General features: G+C 36.5%; 1 protein-coding gene across 1 annotated transcript in view; it reads right to left on the bottom strand.

The window, feature by feature from the left end:
* The window catches only part of Fatp1 (Fatty acid transport protein 1), a 271,807-nt gene that overhangs the window by 125,646 nt on the left and 120,916 nt on the right, over positions 1-25,245 (bottom strand). Inside the window, exons 4-5 of the mRNA XM_090414827.1 lie at positions 20,784-20,945; positions 5,912-5,981 (exon numbers count right to left, since the gene is read on the bottom strand). Of these exons, the coding sequence (XP_090270953.1) occupies positions 5,912-5,981; positions 20,784-20,945 (232 nt within the window). The remainder of the gene's footprint in view (positions 1-5,911; positions 5,982-20,783; positions 20,946-25,245) is intronic.

Below are 25,245 nucleotides of genomic sequence, written 5' to 3'. Positions count from 1 at the left end.
TAAATTGACATCCATTCTCCTTAGCCCAGACCTCCAATCTATCCAAATCATCTTGCAAAATTTTGACATCATCTGCATTCACTATTGCCCTACCCAACTTCGCATCATCCGCAAACAAATGAACCGTTCCTCTCAGATCCTTTCCTATATCATTAATGAACAAATTAAACAGCAGTGGTCCAAGAACAGATCCTTGTGGCACACCACTAGTCACAGGCTGTCTTGGGACTCTACTCCTGAATAAACCACTCTCTGATATCTCTCTGTCAACCACCCTCCTATCCATCCCCATATGCTGCAATTTACTGATTAGCATTCCATGTGGTATCCTGTCAAAGGCCTTAGCAAGGTCCAGTAGAATCACTGTAAACCCATTACCCTTATCCAGTTCAGCCGTCACTGTGTTATAATACGTGAGCAAGTTACTAAGGCATGACCTACCCTTCATAAAACCATGCTGTCCCCGATACAGTATCCCATTTTCATCTATCCAATCTTGTATTTTCCTCTTGACTATTTTCTCTAAGACCTTGATAATGATTCCTGTTATGCTGATTGGCCGGTAATTTTCAACAGCAGCCTTGGAACCACCTTTGTGCAATGGAACTATTTTCCCCTCTTTCCACCCCCTTGGGACTGACCCAGTCCTGATGCTCAAATTAAACAAAATGGTCAAGGGTACTGACAATTCTTTGGCCGCTTCACGTACGACACGAGCTGGTATACCATCCAATCCCACAGATGTATTGACATTGAGGTTCTGTAATAGACTAATTACCTCTACTTCATTCATCACAATTCCAGTATAAGCTGTTGGTTCTTCCATTCCTGCAATGTCACCACCTGGATGATATACTCTTGCAAAGTGCTCGCTCAGTAATTCCACTATATCGACTGATTCGGTTACCTCCCTACCCTCAGCATTTTTTAAAATCTTTCTGCCATGAGCATTTTTCCTTTTACTTGCAACATATTGAAAAAATCATAGGATTTTTGATTGAAAAAAAAAAAAAGTATAACTGCTACAGAAGATATGGTTGAGATATTTAATGAGCAGTTCATAAAGATCTTTCCTCATTGTGAATGCGACATCATGGAGAGTTACAGAGCAGTGGATAAGGAAGAGACTGACTGTGAGTAAGCAAGACGTATATGTGGAATTGAGTAAACTGGACCGGCTATCTGATAGGTGTCAACAAGGCTATGGGACTTGATATATCACCACATATTTTGAATTAATGTGCCACAGAGCTGACATGTGTATTAGCATATTTGTTTAATATGTCTTGCAGTGGGATTCCAAAGGAATGGAATGAAGGAAAGACTGTACCTTCTTCATGAGGGAGGCGACAGAACTCAAGCATCACATTATAGACCAATCTGTGTGTGTCAGGTGTTATGGTTCAAGTGTTGGGGAGGTTAGTGACAACCAGGATTATGAACTGGGTTGACAACAGTGGTATTATCTTAGACAGACAGCACATATTTGCTAAAGAGAAATCATGTTTTAATAATCTACTGACCTATTACAATAAGATGACAATAGCACTGGATGAGGGAGATGGATACACAGTAGTATACTTAGATTTTGCAAAAGCTTTTGAAAGACTACCACATTATAAGTTTATAGTCACCTAGAGTGGATTGGGTTGGATATTAGATTAATGCATTAGAATAGAGACTGGTTATCTGATAGGTGTCAACAAGTTGTGTATGGAAGGAGCAATATCCTGGAAAGAGGAAAGTCACAAGTGGTAGTGTGCCTTAGGGGATCTGTTTTAAGGCCATTACTGTTTAACCTGTATGTTAATGATGTTTGAGAAGATTTGAATGGGGATATTCAGTTATTTACAGATTGTGCAAAGTTCGGAAGAATTATAAGGAGTAGAGCAGATGTTGTGGCCTTATAAACAGCCTTGAATAGACCAAGTGAATGGGCACGAAAGTGGTGATAACAGTTCAATATTGTAAAATAGAAAGTTTTAAAATGTGGAAAACAAAGATGGAATGTAGAGTTTATGCTAAGTGGGGATATATTGTTAGAGGTGGAGAAAATAAGAGATCTTGAGATGACAAAGTACAAAATTATGAGGACAACACAATGAATTCTGACAATGATGCAGAGGAAGCTGACTTATAGAAGTAAAGAGATTCTTGTTCGATTGTATAAGACCTTGATTAGGCCACATATGGAATACTATGCACAGATTTGGTCATCTGATTTTCAAAAGGATGAAGAGATATTGAAACAGATCCAGAGATGATTGACTAAAGTAACTTCTGGTCTCTGGAATGCTGAGTATGAAGAAACATTGAGCAGATGCAATTTACAGAGACTAGTAGATAGAGGAGAAAGGAGGTGATATGATAGAGACATTCAAGAAGGATTAACATTGAAGAGGCTTTTCATTTTAAAAAAATGGGAGACAGAGGGGGAGGGGAATCATCCCTGGAAGCTGTCTAAGGAGGATGTGAGCAGCAGATTTTTTTGCATGGCAATTTGTGAATGATTAAAATGCATTGCCTGAGAATGTGGTGTCTGCAGAGAATTTGAATGTATTTAAGGCACTGTATGATGAGCTGTGTATATGAAAAAGGGACCTCCTGTGATGAGTCTGAGACTTCATGGGAGTCTTGGGATGATGATAATAATAAACTATCTTTACCACTTTAATTTTGATAACTACTCCTGATGCTTGATTTCCTACAGTCCAAATACCTAACAGTGAGATCATTTATCCTGAGGACTGCAACAGCCACAACTATTGCTTTCCTTCTCCAATTCACCGATTGTGCTGGACAGGATGCCAAGCAATTTGCTGTTAGCAATGATGACCTATCACAAATAGTCTATCTACTCACTTCATTATCACCCTTCTGCCAATACCCTTGCCTTTTTTTTTTTTTTTTATTAACCTGCTCTTCTTCCAAATATACTGTGGATGTCATTTCCCTTTTTAGAGATTCAAATCATATCCTTATCCACATTTCTCTTACAATGGAATATCCTTCACCTAGCCAGTCTCAATACCTGGTATTCTTTGTCATACTAGTTGAGTCAACTGGGATTACCTCAATGACTTTTACTCCTTTCTATGGTCTGATTACTGTATCCATTCTCTCAAATCAAACACCTGCTCCAATCAAATAATAGAATAATTGTAACTGGAATGAAAGCTATTCCACCCTAAATCTCTGACCAATATCCAGGGCCTCATTACTCAAAACAAGTGTGTTAAAAACATCCAATTTCAAAATGGCCAAAGAAATGTTTGAACTACTGTTTAAATAGTAGTAAGGCCTTCAAACTGCCAGGGCCACTGGGTGCAATTTTACCCATCTGTACTGTTCTCTACATTATTTACAATCTGTTCTGCTGTCCTCATAATTTTAGCATTGTATCCTTGAAATTTTAGATTTTTATCCACCATCTCCTCCTCCACAATATCTCCATCAATTGTATACTTTGCATCCCATCTTTGCTTTATGAATTATAAAATCTAATTCTTTATAGCATCAAACCATTAACTCCACTCACTTACCCATTCACCCAGTCTATTCAAGTCCACTTACAAAGCTACATCTACTCCTCATAGTTCTTCTCAACTTTGGTGATATAGGTTTTTCATTTCCAGTATCAATGGCATACTAGTTACAGCAACAGCTCTAGAACAGACCCTAACAGAATAATGCACCAGGTGAGGATCAAGTTCACAACTTTCAGATATTATGAGACTAATGTGCTGTCTGCTGAAGTAGTGAGGCATACGATTTCTCACAATCACCAAAAAAAATCACTGGATGCCTCCTCCCTCTAGTCTTTCTTCAAAAAGAAAACAGAAATATCCTGAATAGTTAGGATACCATCAAGTCATCTGGTCTTGATGTTCTTCTAATTATAAAATTACATACACCAGAATAATACTTATCCAGTCTTTTTAATCTTTCTTACTCACTCATTATCTGCCCTGCATAAACAAGATAAACAAGCCTATAATATCCAGTCAATCATCAAACTCGTGTCTTATTGCCCTCATTTCTCTCAAAAAACATGAAGATCATCCGTAGCCAACTTTTTCACCACTTGGAAGCCAACCAGTCAATTAGTGACCAGGATCCACAATATGCATCTGCTACTCTCAATCCACAGCTGTCACTATCCATCTTTGGACGTAAGTCATGGATAGGTTGACAATTACGTGGTTGTTTGACATTTCTAGAGAATGGAACTTGAGTCAGTCATAGAAGCAGGGTTATCCACAATGGAGCAGTTGGTGAAAGTTACACTGGCATATGAGGCATTCTTAACCAGAAAGCAAAGTCATTCAGAAAGAAATTGCTCCCTGATTATAAATGAGAATCTTTGCACTTATACATTCTTTGCAAAAATTAAAATATCTGTTATATGGTGAGAACATTAAGTCAGCTCCAGCCATTGGCCTCTGTCATTCTTTAATACTTCCAATTTCACTATAGTAAATACAACCAACTCATCTGCTGCTGAAAACTAAAACTCATACAAACTATTCTGAAGGAAAATTACTGTAGCAAACTTTCCATCAGGACAAATTATTCCTTTGAATAGCACAGACTAGCTTGAAATTTGATGCTAAGAGAGAGATGGGTTAATTGAAAGGGGATGGTAAATCCGTTCTATTTTATAGCCGGGTCCAAAACTCCGATCAAAATCCATAGAGTTTCATGCTGAAAAAACTATCGGCAGGCATATTATCTTAGAGATAATATGCCTGCCGATAAAAACAGATATTTTAATTTTTGCAAAGAATGTATAAGTGCAAAGATTCTCATTTATAATCAGGGAGCAATTTCTTTCTGAATGACTTTGCTTTCTAGTTAAGAATGTCTCATATGCCAGTGTAACTTTCACTAAGATAACCTTTCGGCTTATTATCTTAGAGAGATGGGATTTTAGAATTTTATGAGTAGTTTCATGAGTTAGGTAATATCCAATATCTAGGTTTTGTAATTGATCAAGTATTTCGAATACTAAGATGACAGAAGAGGGGAAAGAAGGAAGAAATAGGTTTCAGAAAACAGGAAAAATTACAAATGCTTGAAAATGGGAAACAGTCAAGTTGGGAAAGGCTGAATGTTGTGTATGATCTTATAATTTAAAATTAAGATGAATGCTGTGTTGAATGTCATTGCACTTGTTTACATTGGCATTTAAGCGAAAACAGATCAATGATTAAGGCAAGTTGTACACAAATTTGATACTGTGAAGTAGACATGTTATGGTCTAGGATACTAATTTCTTAACTGTGTGTAAAAGCTTTAAGCTACTGTAAAACATCAAGATGCTATAGTAGTAATGCACACACCAAGCAGTTTTGTAGTTAGAAAGCTAAAAGTGATAACTGAAGTTTCTACCTAAATAACCTTAATTTATTGAAAACTGATTATTTTAATAATAATCTTATTAATTTTTGCAGTTCAAGTATTAAAATGAAATACACAAAACTTAGTAGCTAGAGATAAAAGTATATGGAGTGTTTGACTTCCATTCCACATATTTTTCCCAAACAACTGTTTACTCTATAAATTCCAACTCCATTCTGGTAAGGAATATCACTCCCATACACGGGAAGCATTTCCCATAGCAACTTTTTAACAACTGTAGACTAGCTAACAAAAAAAAAATCAGATTATAATTCCATTCTTATCAACTCTAAATCTACATTGCATTTATGCAGATACTCAGATAATGAATATCTGTTCTTATTCTATAGTTATTTTATGGGCAGTACTCAAACTTGCATTTATAATTCTATCACTTAGCTCATCCTGTGGAACCGACTCCTGCAACAGTATTCCATTCCTAAGAACTATAATTTCCAGGAATTAAAAAAAGTAATAACATTTTTTTTACTTTTGCCCCAAAAAGTCTCACCTGCTATGCCTGATAATAGCAGCTTTTGGTAAGCCTGTAGTTCCAGATGTATATACATAGAAAAGTCTATCTGCAATAAATAAATAAAACAAAATTATGTGTTAATGCTTTCTGACTAAAATAAGAAATTATGAACCACCAAAATATATTTAAATCATGATGCATATAAGTCAATCTGTTTTAAAGAAAGAGAAACCAATAATGTTTTTAAGAGATACACTGAAGATATCAAAAGTCAAATGTCACTTTAACACATTAAGTGATCATTATCAGTTTAGTAGCAGAGATGATACAATAACCATTTTTATTATTACTCCAGACATAGCTAAAGCAATTAACAATCGCAATTTATTGGTTGTTAAGATATGTAAAATACATCTACTAGTTTTACCACTTCTTCACAGCTTAAACATCAAAAATATAAATATATATATATATCGCAAAGATGACCAAAAAAAAAAAAGTTACAAGACAAATTCATGGTAACCAATAAATGTAAAATTAATTGACTGATTACCATAAATATGTTTGTTGGTTTAGCTATCTGCAGTTAGTGATAGAAGGTGACTGATGGCAAAGTTGAGATCTCTGATACTCTGATTTAACAAGAGATTTCCACATACCACTTTAACATCAATCCATGGTTTTTTTTCAGTGATTTGCATGAATGGATAACTATAGCTGGTTCTTTCAGAAGTCTGGAATCAAATTTCTTTTCTACTGCATGATTGGTATTATAAATATGGTTAGACAGACCAGATCTATCTTTTCTTTCATGCTCAATATCTGTAACATATTCCTTCCTTCTCACTTCAAATCCACAACCTATCTATCCTATGTAAGCTAAACCATAAGAGCATGGAAACCTCTGGGTATTTATAGAAAGGTGTGCTATCTTTAAGAGACCTGAGGAGGTTGCGAATAGTTTTTGTTAGTTTTAAAAGTTACTCTTATATTGTGATATTTGAAAAGAGATGTATTTCATTTGACAGACTGCCAACATATGGAATTGTGACTGAGATTTACCATGAATTACATGAATTTTTTTTTTTTTTCAAATAACCATTGAGACCAAAAAAAATGTGGGAGAGTCTGAAGTTCTTTCTTCAGTTGTCATCACTTTGTATAATGAAAACTGGTTGATTGTTTAGGGCATCAATTATGCCTAATTTTCGAGAAGGATGATGAAAGGATGATGCACGAAATAACGTTCTGCATGTGTAAGTTACAATAGTCCTCAAGAGTAACACCACTTTCGAGCTCTTTAATGATCCATCAACTCCGAGATCCAATATTTCCATCTCAGAAGGTAAAGCTTTACTATTACTTAGAAAGAACAAGAACATTATAATCTTGAGAGCTGATAAAGGGATGACAACAGTAGTTCTAAATACAGAGGATTATAATGAAAAGATTACAAGTTTGCTGTCTAACTCCTTCCACCTACTCTATTTTGCATAAACTCTCCAACTTATACTTTATCTAAATAACCAGCTAATCTATTAGACAGCACATAAGGTTACCTGAATCTTATCAAAAATTCACTCCATGTTGCCGAGAAAATGTCCAGTGTACATGTATCATCCACTGATATCCTTGCAAGTCTCGACATAGCATCCCTCTTTATTATGTCATTTAGGGCATGAATTATGCCTAATTTTTGAGTAGGATGATGAAGGGATGCGGCATGAAATAATGTCCCATATGTGTAAGTTTACAATACTCCTCAAGAGTAATACCATTTTCAAAGCTCTTTAGTTTCTACAGATGACATGTTACAACTACTTGAGCACCTCTTTCCACCAGATATCACTAACTTATTTAAATCCTGTCTCTGGTCCAATTTGTTTCAGTATGTTTTACAAGCAAAAATTTAGACTTTTGATGGGCAGATGACCAATAACAAATACTTGTTTCTAAAGAAACAAACAAACATGAAACAGCTAACTGATTTATTGCTTATAGAGTACTACTTAATGAAAAGTGATTTTTTCAGAAGTAAACAGTGCAGTTTTAATACAGCCAGTAATAATGACCGAGAAAAAAAAACTGTTCAGCAATTTGAGAAACCTGCTAAAACCTACAGATAAGAATTTTTTATTAAAGTGAAACCTTCCAAAAAAAAAAAATGTCAACCTAAAAAAACTGAAATATGATCAAGCTTTGATATTACTTTTCTATTTACCACTAACAGAGACGTATTAAGCCATACTTTACCTATGACATCACTGAAATTTACCATGCATTCAGTTTAATGGAAAGGAATGTACATGCATAGACTGTCCCATCTGCAATTAATTTTCCCACCTCTCTTACCAGCCAATTTCTATACAAAGTTGCTTTTTGGCCCCCATTACATATTAAATGCATTTTTAACACATTTAAACCACCACCATTCAAAAATACACCTTAAAAAGATCTTTTCTTCTTGGGCACACAAATTATATAAATGTTTCATCATCTATTTCTGTTTACAGAAAACCTACACACATTGAAAGATACATAAAAAATTTAAAGATACAAACCTCTTGAGATTTTTTTTTTATTTTAGAGATTTAAGTATTGTCAATGATAACAGTGGAAGAAAATTTGTGTGTGTGTGTGTGTGTGTGTGTGTGTGTGTGTGTGTGTGTGTGTGTGTGTGTGTGTGTGTGTGAGAGAGAGAGAGAGAGAGAAATAAGGCAGAAATGGATTAAGGATGCCAAGAAATTATATTGTTTAATCCTTTATTCAAGTGTAAGCAAAGGTTGCATGCAACATATCTTCATGACTAAGCTACTTATATATAGAAGCTAGTGATTTCACATTAACTTCAACATTTGTGAAATAAAATTGAAATAAAAATCTGAAGATGATATATCTTTAGACATCCAAACCTAATCTGCTTCTGATGAAACCCCAAATTACTGCCACAACGACCACAGTCCAAACTATGCTCTGTTTGTGACTGTGAATTTGATATTCCTTGAAAGAGGATGCCTGATCACGAATCTCCTTTAAAAAAAAAAAAAAAACTCAGTGACTTAAGATTTCTTTCTTCATTATGTTTCATGTATTTATTATTTCTACCACTTGCCCCATTTCTGAAAATCATTCTTACTTCTTTGAACTGATTTGCTGACCAAGGTAGAAGAAATGGTGATTTTGATTTTTTTCTGTATATAATGAGCTAAAGCAAATTGCTTATCTACCAACCAGAATGCCTGACAATCCTTTCTATTCAAAAACTCTGGATATTTTAACCATTCCTCCTCCTCCGTCCATTTACATTTGAAGATCTGTGTATGTCTTGGGGGAAAACATAAGAGGAAATGGTTCCACACTGCAGCAGTGGCAGTGCTGAAGGAGGAGGAAAAGAAACTTGTTCTGCAAGTTTGGAGTTGTACTGTGAAAGGATGTTGGATGGCAGTTGCATGTGTTTCAACATATTTAGTAGAGGAATTATTGATTCCATTTCATATGAACATTTTCCCTACAAATATTTATAGAAAATATATTGCAGAAACAAAACACTTATATGTCTGATTTCCATCATTGAGTATTCAGTACTGAGTCTTATTTTTAGAGAGCTTTTAAGAGCTCCACCACAGATGAGAGCAGTATTCAATAGCTGAGCAGATTTGTGATTTGTATAAGGTTAACAGCTATTTGGAGGTAAAATAATTCCTTGAGCAAAATAGAAATGCTAGTTTTGTGGAAGCTGAGGAAGCAATGGTCGTGATGAGTTTATGCCAGAAGAAGCTTTATGTCGGAGGGGGGGGGGTTCCCCCAATGAAGAGAAAGCTCATCTTGTTTAGAGATTTAAGTATTGTCAATGATAACAGTGAAAGAAAATTGTGTGTGTGTGTGTGTGTGTGTGTGTGTGTGTGTGTGTGTGTGTGTGTATGTGAGAGAGAGAGAGAGAAATAAGGCAGAAATGGATTAAGGATGCCAAGAAATTATATTGTTTAATACTTTATCCAAGTGTAAGCAAAGTTGCATGCAACATATCTTCATGACTAAGCTACTTATATATAGAGGCTAGTGATTTCACATTAATTGCCTTACAGTCCCATAATGCAAAATTGCTAATGTATATAATGCTAAGCATTATGGGAAGTGCCACTACCCAGATCAGTTTTGACCTTTATTGAGGTACTGTTAAAGTACAGGGGTAACTCTTAATGACCTCTTAAGGATCACTGCTATAAACTCATCATTCCTGACCTGAATCACTCCAGGACAGGTAACTCGACAATGGTTCTACTCAGTGACAGATAAAAACCTCCCACAGAATAGAATGACTCTACTCTAGGAAGCAAGCCTCAAGTGCAAGGTTACCTCTCCAAAAATTCTTGACCCAAAAGGATCACCACTCATCAAACTCTCATTGGCAGCTCTGCTCCCCAAAATCAAGCCCTCAGTGGGAGCCAGACAGAGAAGAGATATGAAGACTGAAGTTATACAGAGGTCATATATTTCCCATATGCAAGTAGTAGAAAGGTGCAACATCTCATTATTAAAGTATCCTTGGTTAGAGCTAGTCAGTGAAAGTTTTTTCGTTTAGTTAAAAATTAAAGATGCCAAGAAATTATACGCTTGTTTAATACTTTAAACAAGAATAAAGATAAAGGATTAAACAAAAATATAATTTCATGGCATCTTTAATTTATAACCAAATGAACAAACTTTCAATGACTATCTCTAATCCAGAGCATTTTAATAATAAGGTGTTACCCCTTTTCACTATTTGTATGTGAGAATTTTTATTTCTTGGTATTTCTTTTGGGTCTGATTAACTGATGAGACCCTACACCTCAGATTTTGAAAATATAAGCACTTTGGTTTTCTTTCCTTTGTGTTTCACTCTGATATTTTTTTTATTTTACTGATGCTGCTAGTAGGTAATGAAACTACCACTAGCACTGGATTTTTTTAAGTATATATTAATATTGTTGGTGCAGCTAATATCTGCATTATGGGATTACTTTTGGCCATATTGAGACTGCCATTTTATAGTAGCTCAAATACATTTGTTGGTAGTGTAGAATTGTTTCTATATCATGGGATTATTTAATTTTCAGTCTTAAGACTGAATGGTTTATCTCATAAATCAGATGCATAGGTTTGTCTTCCCCCCTGAGATAATGTACCAATTCCTCCAAGGGTGCAAACTCTAGGAATTAAAATTCTAGGATGTGAAGAAGTGAGACAGGTGAATGATGTTTTAAAAGAGATAGTTGGAGCTAGGAAGATTTATTCTTTCATGCTGTATTGCAGAGGGGAAATATTTAATTGTAGTTAAAGATGTGGAAACTAGGGATAAACTACTACAGGGTTTTATATTTGAAGGAAGCACAGGAATTACTGTAATTCCATGTTAAAACAGTAAAAATCTACAAATTTCCAATGGAATATATAGAGAACAGTAATGAAATTCTTATCTAGACAGTCTCCTAATGGGGTAAAATCAGTAACATACAAAAGGGTATATCAGGTGAAGATCCAAACTAGTTTTCTGGTGAGGTCACCTTCAAAATGGATATGAAGATATCCATTTTGAAACCTGTACCAAATTTTATTAACATCAGTACAACTCAAATTATGGCAAACTATCTCAGAGTATAAAGGCAGTGCCTGCAGTGTGGTTCATACAATCACTTGGATGGCAATTGCCCTAACACTAAATATTTATTGCTAATCAGTGTCCCAAACCCTGAGATTCAAAAATGCAAAAGTTCTGAACATCACATTACCACCTGTCCTTTCAGAACTTTCGCTGAAAGAGTAGGAGCACCAGTAGCCAATTAGAGAGGCATAAAGAATTCCTAGATTTGCCAATTAAAGATGGCACTTTCAAATAAACTATACTTGGTAAAATCACAAAAAAGTGCACAACAAAAACCAGCCAGAAATTAGTCCCAAAATTCCAGAACTGCAGGAGTCCCTTTCCCAGTCAAATATGGATGGAACAACATTAGTTGAAATTACCAATAATGAACCTAGTATAACAACTGTATAGAATAAGATGAAATGCAAACAAATGAAACTGTTATACAAGGAGAAACCAGAGAAGAAACAGAAAAGCAAGTAAGACATACGAAAGAACTTAATATGCAGACAAGATCGTCAAAAAGAAAAGATGAATTAATAAAAAAAAATTGAGGGTAAACAAAATTAAAAGGTGTACTAAAAAAGGAATTAAATCTAAAAGAAGAAGAAATAAAATATTTAAAGATGAGGAAGGTTGCAGATCATCAAATGAAGACTCTTGGGGCTCAGAAGAGTTTAGGTCTATGAGGAACCATCTCATGCTAATAAAGGGAAAGCGAGAGATAATTAAAGAAAAAATAATGACATTTACTGAATCAAAGTTCTCAGTATGATTATCATCTACATGAAAAGAAAATAATTAGTTTCCAAATTAAGACTGGTAGGCATGAAATTGAAATAATGGAAAGCAACTACAAAAAACTGGAAAAGAATTTACAAGAAGCAGGCTACAGAACTGCTCCTTCACAGATTGAAGACCTCATCAGGTTCATCCAAAATCTAAAAGTTAAAGGCTTATCATCGACACTTCACTAATCATATCATATCTTCTTTCTGCATTGCCTCATTAAATGTATGAGGATTTCACAGGCAAATTAAACAAGAAGCTATATGAAAACTTATGCTATGCTGTAATATTAGGTTTTTATTTCTTCAAGAAAAAACATACTTCTGCAGATAAAGATATAAAAACTTTGACACATGGATATCCACTTCTTTCTTATTGAAGCTCTGGAAGATTTAAAAGGACTGGAGTAGTAGTTCTTATTCTTCCCCCTCCTTGGGTCAAGATTCTCCTTTCTGCATCCAAAGGGATGCAGAAAGGAGAATCTTGACAATTGACTGGAAATACTGTGGGTGTGTAATAAGGTTTACAAATGTTTATGCTTCATCCAATGGAACAGACGAAAATCCTTCCAGAAATTGCAGCCATATTTATATGGTGCCCACTACATCATATCAGCTGGAGACTGAAGTTGTATTGAAAACTCCACATTAGACAAAATAGAAGGGCACCTTAAAAGTGAGATATGCACAGTTAAAAATATGTCTCGACAATGTTCAACTAGTAGGACGATTCGCAATCCTAATCTCCAGGCTTACATGTACATGAATCAATGTATTGGTACCTTGTGACTGAATTTATCTCTTCTTCCCTTATAAATAGGGTAATTCAGATAAAACATCTTGATATCAACATGTCAGATCATAATCCAATTCTACTTAAATTCCACTGCATGGAACAAGTAGAAATCAGTTCCAGACCACTGAAAATTCCAAATTTTCCACTGATCTTTTCAACCAAATTTTAGACCTCTATTCAAGCTGGAATAATGTTACCTGGAACTGGGATATGTAGCTAAAATTCAAACAAGCAGAAAAATAGAATATAATTGAACGTGGAAAGGAATGGGCTTTCCTCAAAAGAAAGCAAGTTGAAAGACCTATATAAAGAGAGAAGCTAGTTCATAGCAAAGCAATGGTATAGAATGCAGCAACATGATTAGAAATATTATCACAGAGATAGAAGTGGAAAGGCAGAAACAAGTAAAAGAAAGAAATTTAAAAATAATACAGCAGCACTTAGCAGATTGCTGAGCTGCATTCTTCAACAGACAATTCACTAAATTCCATGAAGAAAGGACTATCACTCAAATCTGCATTCACGGTGAAGCCTGTCCACCACTCAAGACATCCTTGACTCCTTTCAAAAACACTATAAAAACCTGTTTCAAGACAATAGTACTGTGGGAAATTATAACTCTTGGAACATTAATGGCTTTCCTGTTCATATCCCAGATAGACGCTCGACGGACCAATTACAGCATCCAAAGTTACAACCTATAAAGAATCCCAGACAAGAAAATCCTCAGGACCTGATGGGCGAGGAATAAAAGGCCTGGGATTTTATTCTTCCCATTCTAGTTATACTGTTTAATTATTTTCTCTCAGCAAGACACATACCAGGTGAATTGTAGCAAGCCATATCATCCTCATTCCAAAACCTAATAGAGATCAAAACCTTAATCAACAGTTATTTTAAGTAATATTGATTGCAAGATATTTTTCCACATATTATCAACAACAGGCTCAATGTAAGAATGATATACATAATTAAAAGCACACAGGTGTATGAAGTTCCAGCCAAGTATTAGAGTTTAATCTGTTTCTGCTACGTGATCTCCTCCACCTAGTTGATATGAAAAAGCAGCAGATGATAGTGCTATCAGTTAGACCTTATTCAAGCATTTGATAATGACTAGCATTCCTTCTGTTCTACATCCTACAGTAAATTGGTGTGGGTAAAAAACTGCTATCATTAAATGAGCCTATGCCAATTCAACTACCTGCTTCCTAGTAAATGGATTCCTATCAGATCTGGTCAAAATTCAAAAATAAGTCAAGCAAAGTTGCTCTTGTAGTCCATTACTCTTTGTATTGGTTCTTGAACCTTTCTTGCAGAAAGTCGACAAGATACGTGCTGTGAAAGGAATAACAGTTCCTTCAACTATGTATTAAAATTATGTACAATGTAATAGGCACTTTGAGGAATAAATTCTGTATACATCTTTTTTTTGGTATTTTCGAAAAATTCAGCAAAATCAGTGGATTAACTGCTAATGTAGACGAGACAAAATTAAAAGTTTGTGTATTGGAATGACTGGGGGCATTTACCAAGATAAGTTATGCATGCATTAAAGGCAAAGTATGAAGCCTAGAGATTTTTTTTTTTTTTTCTGTGGGTAATGATGCAATAGAGCCATCTGGGTGGAAATGTGTTGGACAAAAATTAAAACCAATTGTTTTGGTGAGAAGCCAAAATGTAAGCTTTATGCTTTTTCGAACTCTGTTTTGGAGGCAATGATTTTCCTCATGTTTCAGGCTTGAGTGTAAGAACTAAAGGAACATAGAGTTCTTGATGTAAATCAGTTGTGGTATAGTTGGAGTTTTGCTTGTAAACCTTGGCACACCATTTGGAGAATCAAGGCTTAGTTAGGAGACAGCAATTCAGAATAGTGTGGGGAATGCATGTTACCATACTGGGAAGGATTACTTTGATTATATGATTGGTGCATGGGCTGAAAGGCCAAAAAACAATATCCAACCATGAGAATAAAGCATACTGGTCAGGAGGCCATCCCATTTGGCACTATTATGATGCTGGAATACTCTAGTGTTGTTCCATGGGAGAGGAGACAAGCACTAGATTGTGGTCTGAATTACCTAGGGATCCACTAGGTTTGCAGTGTACTTGGAAGAGTAACTGGTGAGGAAGAGATCTAGGATGTTTATGGAGTGGTTAGGGTTATCGTATTCAGGTAGGCATGTGAACAATTTGTGTAAGATAATTAGTAATGGCAAATGTCTCAGCATCTCTGTTCTGGCTTGGTCAATACAAATGAAGGAGGAATGCTAGCTGGTATTGTGAACATTAAAATCTCCTAAGAGGACGATTCCACTCTTAGGGAAGTGGGCCTGGAGAAAATCAATGTTTAAGGAGCTACGTTAAAGAGCTCAGAGTAGTTGGTGGCTTTGGGGTATCCCTTTTAATGATATCCCTTTAATGTATGGAATCACTATGGTTTTACTGTAATCTATATTATTTTTTAAGTTTAGGCATGTGAAGAATTTTGCTGACAGTATTTCTGTCAGCAAAATTGTGCTATAGCAATTGTGAACAATATTTTTCTTATAGCTAGATGTCTTTAATATGAGGGTCAAACATCAGGTATTATCTGGGCTTATATTAAAGTTATTACTCTAACATGGTTTGCAATTTCCAGAGTTTTACCATAACGACTGCTGATCACAAGAAAAGAATGTTCTTGTCATAATTCAAAGGGGATCCAATACTTATTTGATTTCTTAATACTGATCTCTGTAAATAAGTTTTGAAACAAAATTGTATCCCTGCACCTGCAGGGGTGCAATTCTAGCTTGCCTCCTTATGGGGCACCCTGGGTCACGCTAAAGAGCTAGAGCAACTGGCGGCCAGATGATTGTGCAATCGTGCAATCCCCTGACCATATTTACACATGGAAATTTAAAACCTTCACAACGGTTCCTCCCAGAACCAGATGACAAGGAACATCTGACATAGTATTCGTATCTCCCAGTTAAATGTTGAGGGTATTAGCACAAAGTGTCAATGTCTTTCTAAATTCTTACAAGATGAAAACATTGATCTACTTCTTATTCAAGAATCACATATTGAATCTGAAGACCAAGTTAAATGTAGAGCAACAATTCCCGGTTACGATATTCTAGGAATAACGTATAGTTATTGCTATGGCAACATAACATATGTCCGAAATGATATTGAGAATGTTGTGCTGATGACCTCTTCTTTCACTCTGCCTTATCCCATGTTAAACAGGGTCGGCGCACCAATCTTTAACCTTCTTCTTCCAAGTTCTCCGGTCCAGAGCATCCTTCGGACTCCATCCTTTCTCCCTAAGATCCTCTGTCATCTTATCCCTCCACCTGAGCTTGGGCCTGCCTCTTTTCCTCCTTCCCTCCAACTCCATATACTCCACTCGTTTACCAACATACTCCTCACCCTTCCTCTCAACATGTCCAAACCACCTCAGCCTACTTTCTTGTATCTTCTTACCAATTGGTCCCACCTTAACCGTCCCTCTGATGTAGTCATTCCTTATCCTGTCCTTCTTTGTCACACCACTCATCCATCTCAACATCTGCATCTCCGCTACCTCCATCTTCCTCTCCTGTGCCTTGGTTATAGGCCACGTCTCCGCACCATGGAGCATCGCCGGCCTCACCACCATCTTATAGAGCTTTCCTCTTACAACTCACTCTCTTGTCGCACAGAACCCCACTCATCTTCCTCCAATTCATCCAACTGCATGTTATTCGGTGCTGTATTTCCTCATCCAGGTCACCATGCCTCTCAACAACCGACCCTAGGTACTTGAATTTCTTCCCTGAAATTAGCCTTTCACCCTGGAGTCATATGACGATATCCTCGTCACTCCCCGTTGACATACATTCAGTCTTCACCCGGTTAATTCTCATGCAGCTCTTCTCCACTCTTCCAGGGTATTTTCAAGCTTCTCTCGGAATGATTCGCATAGAACAATGTCATCAGCAAACAGCATGCTCCATGGTGCCTCCTTCTTGACATCCTCCACTAGTACATCCATGACCAGGTCAAAGAGGTACAGCAAGAGAAATACAGCACCGCATGTTATTCGGTGCTGTATTTCCTCATCCAGGTCACCATGCCTCTCGACAACTGACCCAAGGTACTTGAATTTCTTCCCTGAAATTAGCCTTTCACCCTGGAGTCGTATGATGATATCCTCGTCACTCCCCATTGACATATATTCAGTCTTCACCCAATTAATTCTCATGCCGCTCTTCTCCAATGCCTTTCTCCACTCTTCCAGGGTATTTTCAAGCTTCTCTCGGGATGATTCGCATAGAACAATGTCATCGGCAAACAGCATACTCCATGGTGCCTCCTTCTTGACATCCTCCACTAGTACATCCATGACCAGGTCAAAGAGGTAGGGGCTCAGAGCTGACCCTTGGTGTAGCCCTACGACAATAGGGAACCCTTCTGTCATGCCGACACTAGACCTGACCTGAGTTTCTGTTCCCTCATACATCTCCTTCACCAACCTCACGTACTTCTCCGACACCCCCTATCTCCTTCACCAACCTCACATACTTCTCCGACAACCCCCCTTCTTCCTCATACACCTCCATACCTCCTGCCTGGCCACTCTGTCATATGCCTTTTCCAGGTCTATAAACACCATGTGCAGATCCACTTGCATCTCTCTATATTTCTCCATCAATCGCCTTAGCGCAAATATTGCATCCGTTGTCCCTCTTCCTGGCATAAATCCAAACTGCTCCTCACCAATTTTCATTTCCTGCCATAACCTTGCTTCAATTACTCTTTCCCATATTTTTAATGTGTGTGACATCAGCTTGATTCCTCTATAGTTGCCACAGTCTTGAACATCTCCTCTTCCTTTGTAGATTGGGACAAGAATACTTTTCCTCCATTCCTCTGGTATCTTTTCCTGTTGGGCTATTTTACACAACAGATCCCATAACATATCCACGCCCTCACTGCCCAAACTTTTCCACACTTCCCCAGGTATCTGGTCTGCTCCCACAGCCTTTCCATTCTTCATTTTTCTCAGTACCCAAACCACTTCCTATCTACTTATGTCTTGCACTGGTCTCTCATTTACCTCTCCATCCTCGCACCTCTCTCTTGGATTCTCCTCATTTAGTAGTTTTCGGAAATATTCTTTCCATCTTCCTCTGATTTTGTCCTCGTCTTGTAATACTACTCGTGAGGCATCCTTTATCTGCTTGACTGATGTTATGTCTTTCGAGGCCTTATCTCTGGCTTTCGCTATTCTCAACAACTGAGCTTCGCCACCGTTTCTCTCCAGTTCTTCATAAACCTCATCAACTGCCCTTGCTTTCGCCCTTGCCACAGCTCTCTTTGCATTTTTCTTTGCTAATCTATATGCCTCCTTGTCGGCTCTAGTTCCAGTCATGTCCCATTTTTTCTTTGCCTCTTTCTTTTCCTTGATCTCCAACTGCACCTCCTCATTCCACCACCATGATGACCTCTTCTACTGATGACAAAATCAGTAAGATCGTTGTTAGAATAGTGGACATCATGACTGTGAATGTGTATAAACCACCTGCAACTGCTTGGCCAAATGATGTTTTACAGATATATACCCCCATCCAATGGTGTACTCGGGAGACTTTAACAGTCACCATACTTCTTGGAAATATGATTGGAATGATCAAAATGGGGAAACATTAGCTGAATGGGCAGATCTACATGGTCTCCACTTGGTTTTTGATGCCAAGGAAAAAGGCACCTTTAGATCTTCCAAGACAGAATGCTTGGCGGCCAGATGGAATTAAGATGGAATTTCCAAACAGCTGACTGGGAAACTTTTATTGTGGACCTAGATACAAGTCTTAAAAGAATTCTCCCAACCCATAAAAATTATGCACGGTTCATTGGAGTAGTCATAGCGGTGGCAAAAAAAAAAAGATACATCCTCGAGGCTACCAAAAAGAATATGTGCCCGGATGGACTAATGAAAGCGAATCCCTGTATCAGCAATTTCTTGAGAATAAGGATCCTGAAAGCACCTTTAGATCAAGACTTTGGAATAAGGAATATAGCCCTGATTTGATATATGTCTCCACTGATAGTGAAAATCAACCTTTATAGGTCCCCAAACATATTCTCAAGGTTTTTCCAAATAGTCAACACCAATGGTCAACAATGGAATTAGGCACCCAAATTCCAGTGATAACATCATTTCCTAGACCAAGATGGAATTTCCAAAAAGTTGACTGGGAAACTTTTATTGTGGACCTAGACCTAGATACAAGTCTTAAAAGAATTCCCCCAACCCATAAAAATTATACACTGTTCATTGGAGTAGTCATGGCGGTGGCAAAAAGATATATCCTCGAGGCTTCCAAAAAGAATATGTGCCTGAATGGACTAATGAAAGCGAATCCCTGTATTGGGAATTTCTTGAGAGTAAGGATCCTGAAATAGGAGAAGTACTGCTTCACAGTCTTAATGCTGCTTGAAGGGAAAAGTGGATCCTAACTGAGAACATAGACTTTAAACACTCTAGCAGAAAAGCTAGAGTATTGCTACTCAAGAAGCTCGGCTCGAGCCCCTTTATACCAAAGAAATCTTCACCTGTCGACTCAAATCAGATAGCTACTCTTATCGTTTCACTTTCTAGAACCCCTATAGACAAAGAACATACTAGAGAGGTAAAACAAGAATTAAAGGCTACAAAGGCTGTAATTCAAAAGAACCTACAATTCTCCTTGCCTTTTTCTTGTGAGGCTCCTGGATTCGATACTACCTGAATTCCTGCTACAATGTGGACCTTATACTAGATTGTGGTTGGCCAAATTCTTTAGCGACATACTTGCATACCCAGGGAATTTAAAAGGACAAAAATCATCGCTGTGCTAAAACCTGGTAAGCCAGCAGACAGAAGTGAAAGCTATTGCCCCATAGCCCTTTTAAGTGCAACCTACAAACTGCTGGAGAGACTGATTCTGAATAGGATCAGTGGGAAAATTCTGGAATGTGTTCCAATAGAACAAGCGGGGGTTCAGAAGAGATCGTAGCTGCACAGATCAGGTCCTTAGCTTAACAACTTACAATGAAGCAAGGTTTCAAAGATGCTCGAAGACTACTGCAGTCTTTGTTGACTTGACCACAGACTACGATACTGTCTAGAGGGAGGGACTAGTATACAAATTCCTTAGGATCATCCCATGTAAAACACTGGGGCACCTCATAAACAAATTATTATGTGATCGATATTTCAGAGTGGTAAATGGGGGAAGTATCAGTAAACAGAGAGTAGATGCATGTGGTAATCCGTTTTTAAGATGGACTACCATTGGGCTGGGTGCTAGCACCACTGCTTTTCAGTCTTTACATCGCATCCCTGAAACAGTCAGTAGAAAGTTTGCTTATGCAGATGATTTAGTTTTGGTAATCAGTGATAAATCTATAGAAAGAACTGAAGAAATATTGATAGATATGTCAGCCTTATGGCAGTTTTATAAAAAATGGAGATTAACACCAAATCCTGGTAAAACTGAATGTTATAGTTTTCATCTTAATAACAGACTTGCAAATCAAAAACCAGAGATATATGTTGATGGGACATTAATCTCGTTTAATCCGACATATTATAAACAACATATGATTAATTTCGTATGGCATATCATATATGCCATACAATAAATAAATAAATAAATAGAAACAAAATTATGAAATTTTAATCACCATTATAATCCCCTTTATTAGCAATAGCAGGTAGCTGTGAAGAACTTTCTTGCAGAAGTGAATTTAGAGATTTGACTGGAAAGTCTGCTGGTGTGAAGTCACCATAACAAAAATACTGCATGTTTCCCTGGGCTTTCAAAAGCACTGACACATCCTGAATAACTAGAAATCGAGAAACACATATTTAAGTATTTCTTTTTTCCATAAAATACTATTTAAAATGAATAATAAAATTCTCAACTAAAATTATTATTATTATACACAATTATAAAAATTGAGTTATTCATAATTCTGAGCACTGTTTCATAAATTTATTAGATGAAAACAGTAATTTACATGACATTCAACCACATTCAGACCAGAAGACTGAAATAACTGGATGCCAGGATGTTTAAAAAACAAAACTGACACTAGAGCACAGTAACTGTATCATTAATAACAAATATCACATTTATTTCACATTATAAAATGTGTTAATTATAAAATTGTTATAATTATTCTGTCTTAAAATTTTAGCATGTTATTATACTTTTATAAAAACAGCATATAACATTTGTCATAATTTCATTATAATGATTAATTTATAATATCAATTATAAAAACCTGATGTAAATTATTTAATATTTATCAATTATCAGCTAACCAATGATTATAAATTAACCATCTTGTTTATAATCTTTGTATACTATCTGACCTCTACCAATGCAATTTTTAATGGGAATGTCACATCAGCACCAAATGCAATCACCCAAAATCAGAAAAAGACAACAGAAAATTAATATTCATTTGAGTAACTTTTGGGTAGTTGTGATTTTTGAAAGGATCACTGCAAAAATTATAATCTCTTGAAGGAGTATTTTTGCAGTACTACCACATCCTGGTAATTCTGGAGTGAGAAGTATTTCCTTAAGAAAACACAGTTTTTTTACTGAATTATATATGCATTTCTGCCAATCCTATTTTGCAAGCACTTTTGGTGATACAGAAGTAAATCTTTTATTTTGGAACCTATCTTCTTTTGGTCTTATTTCTTTATTTAATGCTTTATTTTTATTTAACTCTTTATATGATCCAGAGATTTATATCTGTTTCATAGCCTAGAGACTGGAAGAAGTCGGTTTTCATACCGCTACATAAGAAAGGTGATATGAAGGCATGCGAGAATTATAGAACTATTAGTCTGATATCTCATGCAAGCAAAATTTTATTAAAGATCATGCTTAATAGAATTAAGGCCAAAGTTGAGGCAGAGATGCCTGAAGAACAAGCAGGTTTTCAGAAAAGTAAGGGCACCAGAGATCAGATCCTTTGCCTTAGACAGATAATATAAAAATTATCTGCTAAAGCTTTTGACTGTGTTGAGTATGTGAAACTGTGGGAAGTAATGAAAAGAATGGGTTTTCCTCGACACACTATCAGGTTGATAGCCAACTTGTATAAGGAGCAACAAGCCACGGTGAGAACAGGCGTTGGATTGACTGACTGGCTTCAAGTTGGAAAAGAAGTTAGGCAAGGATGTTTACTTTCTCCTCACTTATTTAGCATAATGTGCAGTATAATATATATATATGCAGAGGATATCATGTGTGAAGCATTGGATGAGCTCAGGACAGGAATCAGGATAGGAGGTAGATTGATCAGTAATCTGAAGTATATAGATACAAAGATACAGTACTCCTTTGTAATGACATGGAAGAACTAGGACTAATTCTTGACAAAGTTAACATGATCAGTAATAACAGAGGACTTCAACTCAATCCTAGCAAGACAAACAAAGATCATGATTCTCAAAGGAAAAACAAACAGAGAAGCTCTTGAGAAACAAGTGCACCTTAATGGAGAAAGAATTGAGGAAGTCAGTAAGTTCGAGTACCTGGGATCCATTATTAATGTAAAGAATTGCTGTTCAGAAGATGTCAGAAAAAAGGTTAGGAATGGCTAAAACAACAGCCAGAGACCTATCTAAAATCTGGAAGGATGGATCTATCTCCATGGGAACAAAGTTGAGGATTTTGGATGCAGTCGTTTTTCCAACAGCGACTTATGGATGTGAGACTTGGAACCTAAAGAAGTCAGATAAGAAACTGATATCTGCTTTTGAGATGTGGTGGTGGCAAAAAGATATATCCTCGAGGCTACCAAAAAGAACATGTGCCCAGATAGACTAATGAAAGCGAATCCCTGTATCGGGAATTTCTTGAGAGTAAGGATCCTGAAATAGGAGAAGTACTGCTTCACAGTCTTAATGATGCTTGAAGGGAAAAGTGGATCCAATTAACTGAGAACATAGACTTTCTTCTGTAACATAGGTGTTACAGAAGACTGTTGAGGATATCATATACTGAAAGGCATATGAATGAATGGGTGTTAGAAAAGGTCAGTAGAACTTTAAGGCTCCTTAAGGATATTGACAGAAGAAAATTAAAATATTTTGGACACATAGAAAGGATGGAAGGAGGACTTCTCAGAACAGTAATAGAAGGCAAAGTTCCTGGAAAAAGAGGCAGGGGTAGACCATCAATGAGATGGATGGATGGATGGATGGCATGTGTGGAGTGACTGATCTTCAGAGAGTTGAGGCTGCCAGAAAAGCAAACAGGACTACATGGCGAGGCCTGGTGTGGAACATCACCGAGCATCGGAGTGGCCATACGGCATCTGTAGATGCCCAGTGAACATAGTAGTATGATGCAGAAAAGCCTATATGTTTTTATTTAGTTTTCATATGATCTCTGGAAAATCTGACTTAAATATCTGGAAATAGTGGACTCCAGATAAATCAGTGGATAAATGATATTTTCCAAACCAAGGAAGAAAGAAAGAAAAACAAAAAAAATTGCAGGCTGTAAGAATTCCTCATGCAAATTAACTAAGTGTTAATGAGGTACATTATTTTAAACTATATAAGGGAAAAGATATTTCAGTATAATTAAGTAAGAACTAAAGAGCATACTACTTTTTTTTTTTTTTTTTTGTCAATATACCATATGACTTGGGGAAAAAAAAAAACACTTGTAGATTTAATTTGTATATTTCTGACTCCTGATTATTATCACCTACGTTTTTTCCATAACATTTCTATCTGCCTTAGCATTAAAATTTCATGAATGGTGCCACCTTACTTATCCTCTCTTTTTTTTTCCCCCCTTTTTTAGTCATCCATTTTCACACTATTACTCTGAGATTTTAATTATCAAGTGTCCTGAAATTCTACCTATATTCACCAGGACTTCATATGACTCAATTGGCAGGATTGGAAAGAGTGGAATAGGGAACAACATGGCTTTGCAAAGGGGGTCTTGTCACTGTAATTTTGCACTTTCTACAACTAAGTGAGAATTCAGTTAAATAAGAAAAATGGCTACACCACTTTCAACTTTGTTTTTCGTAATTTTTCAGTACACCAAAAAATTATGAAGAAATTTTTCAACACATTACAGGATTGAGAAAACAAAATGAGAACAATCACATCCTTACAAAATTTCCCTAGAAATTTTAGAGAAGTGGGGGAGTTAGAAATGAAGCTGGTGTTAGGATAAAAGAGTGATTGATGGATAAACAGAGAATAGTATATGGTGAAGTTGAATCAAGGAAATGGTGACTAGTGCCATACCAAAGCTCAGAAGTACTTTGGCTACTGTTGTTTTATTTGTATATTAATGATATAGAGAATGACTTGAAGGGTAGAGGGGTTCCCCTCCCCCCACCCCACCCACCCACCCACCCAATGACATAAATTAGGGATGATAACATAATAAAGGCAATACAGAGATCTTGTAAGATGATTTAAACAGATGGAGTCTGGTTCAAGGATAATGGCCATTAATTCACTGTAGCAAAGTGTAATGCATGTTAAAAGATTTAAAGACTTAAAGCTTAGAGTAAGGCTGTCCAAAACATGGTCTGCAGGCCCCATGCAGTCTAAGGCGCGATTTTGTGCAGCCTGCCTGTGGGTTTTGATTTTCACAAGCGAAAAAATAAGATAATTTCAACCAAATGCATATTAGATATTTTAATTCTATCACTAATCAATAACCTCGATGTTGGTTATTTTATTTGGTGTTTTACATCACTATATACTCGCATGTTTTTCAAATATTAGATATGCCAAAGAAGCATTCTTACACTGTTTTGTTTTAACGCATATGCTGCGGGTGCTCACGGGGAAAGTGAGCGTGCGATTAGTGTTGTTCGTTTCTTCAGCTATCGAGGTTGTGTTGCTGCAGCTCACTAAATTACTAGATACACTGCAGAAAGTTTTTTACCTTGGGTATATACTATGTTAAAGATACCAAGCAATTTTATAAGCTAGGTTTTAATCCTTTTTCCCAAGTAAGCAAACAGACAAGTAAGTCAAGTTTGCACCCGAACATCATAGTTCAAGTCTCAGGCAACTCGTGGGAGTAAGCTCCGATCACTTTCCTTAGTATTTTCCCCTAATGCAAAGCACATTCCCTTGCGG

The sequence above is a fragment of the Typopeltis vanoorti genome, chromosome 26 (assembly GCF_054136105.1).
Source record: "Typopeltis vanoorti isolate ZY-2024b chromosome 26, IOZ_Tvanoo_1.0, whole genome shotgun sequence".
In the NCBI taxonomy this organism is placed as follows: Eukaryota; Metazoa; Arthropoda; class Arachnida; order Uropygi; family Thelyphonidae; genus Typopeltis; species Typopeltis vanoorti.
This window is presented reverse-complemented; position numbering and strand designations above follow the sequence as displayed.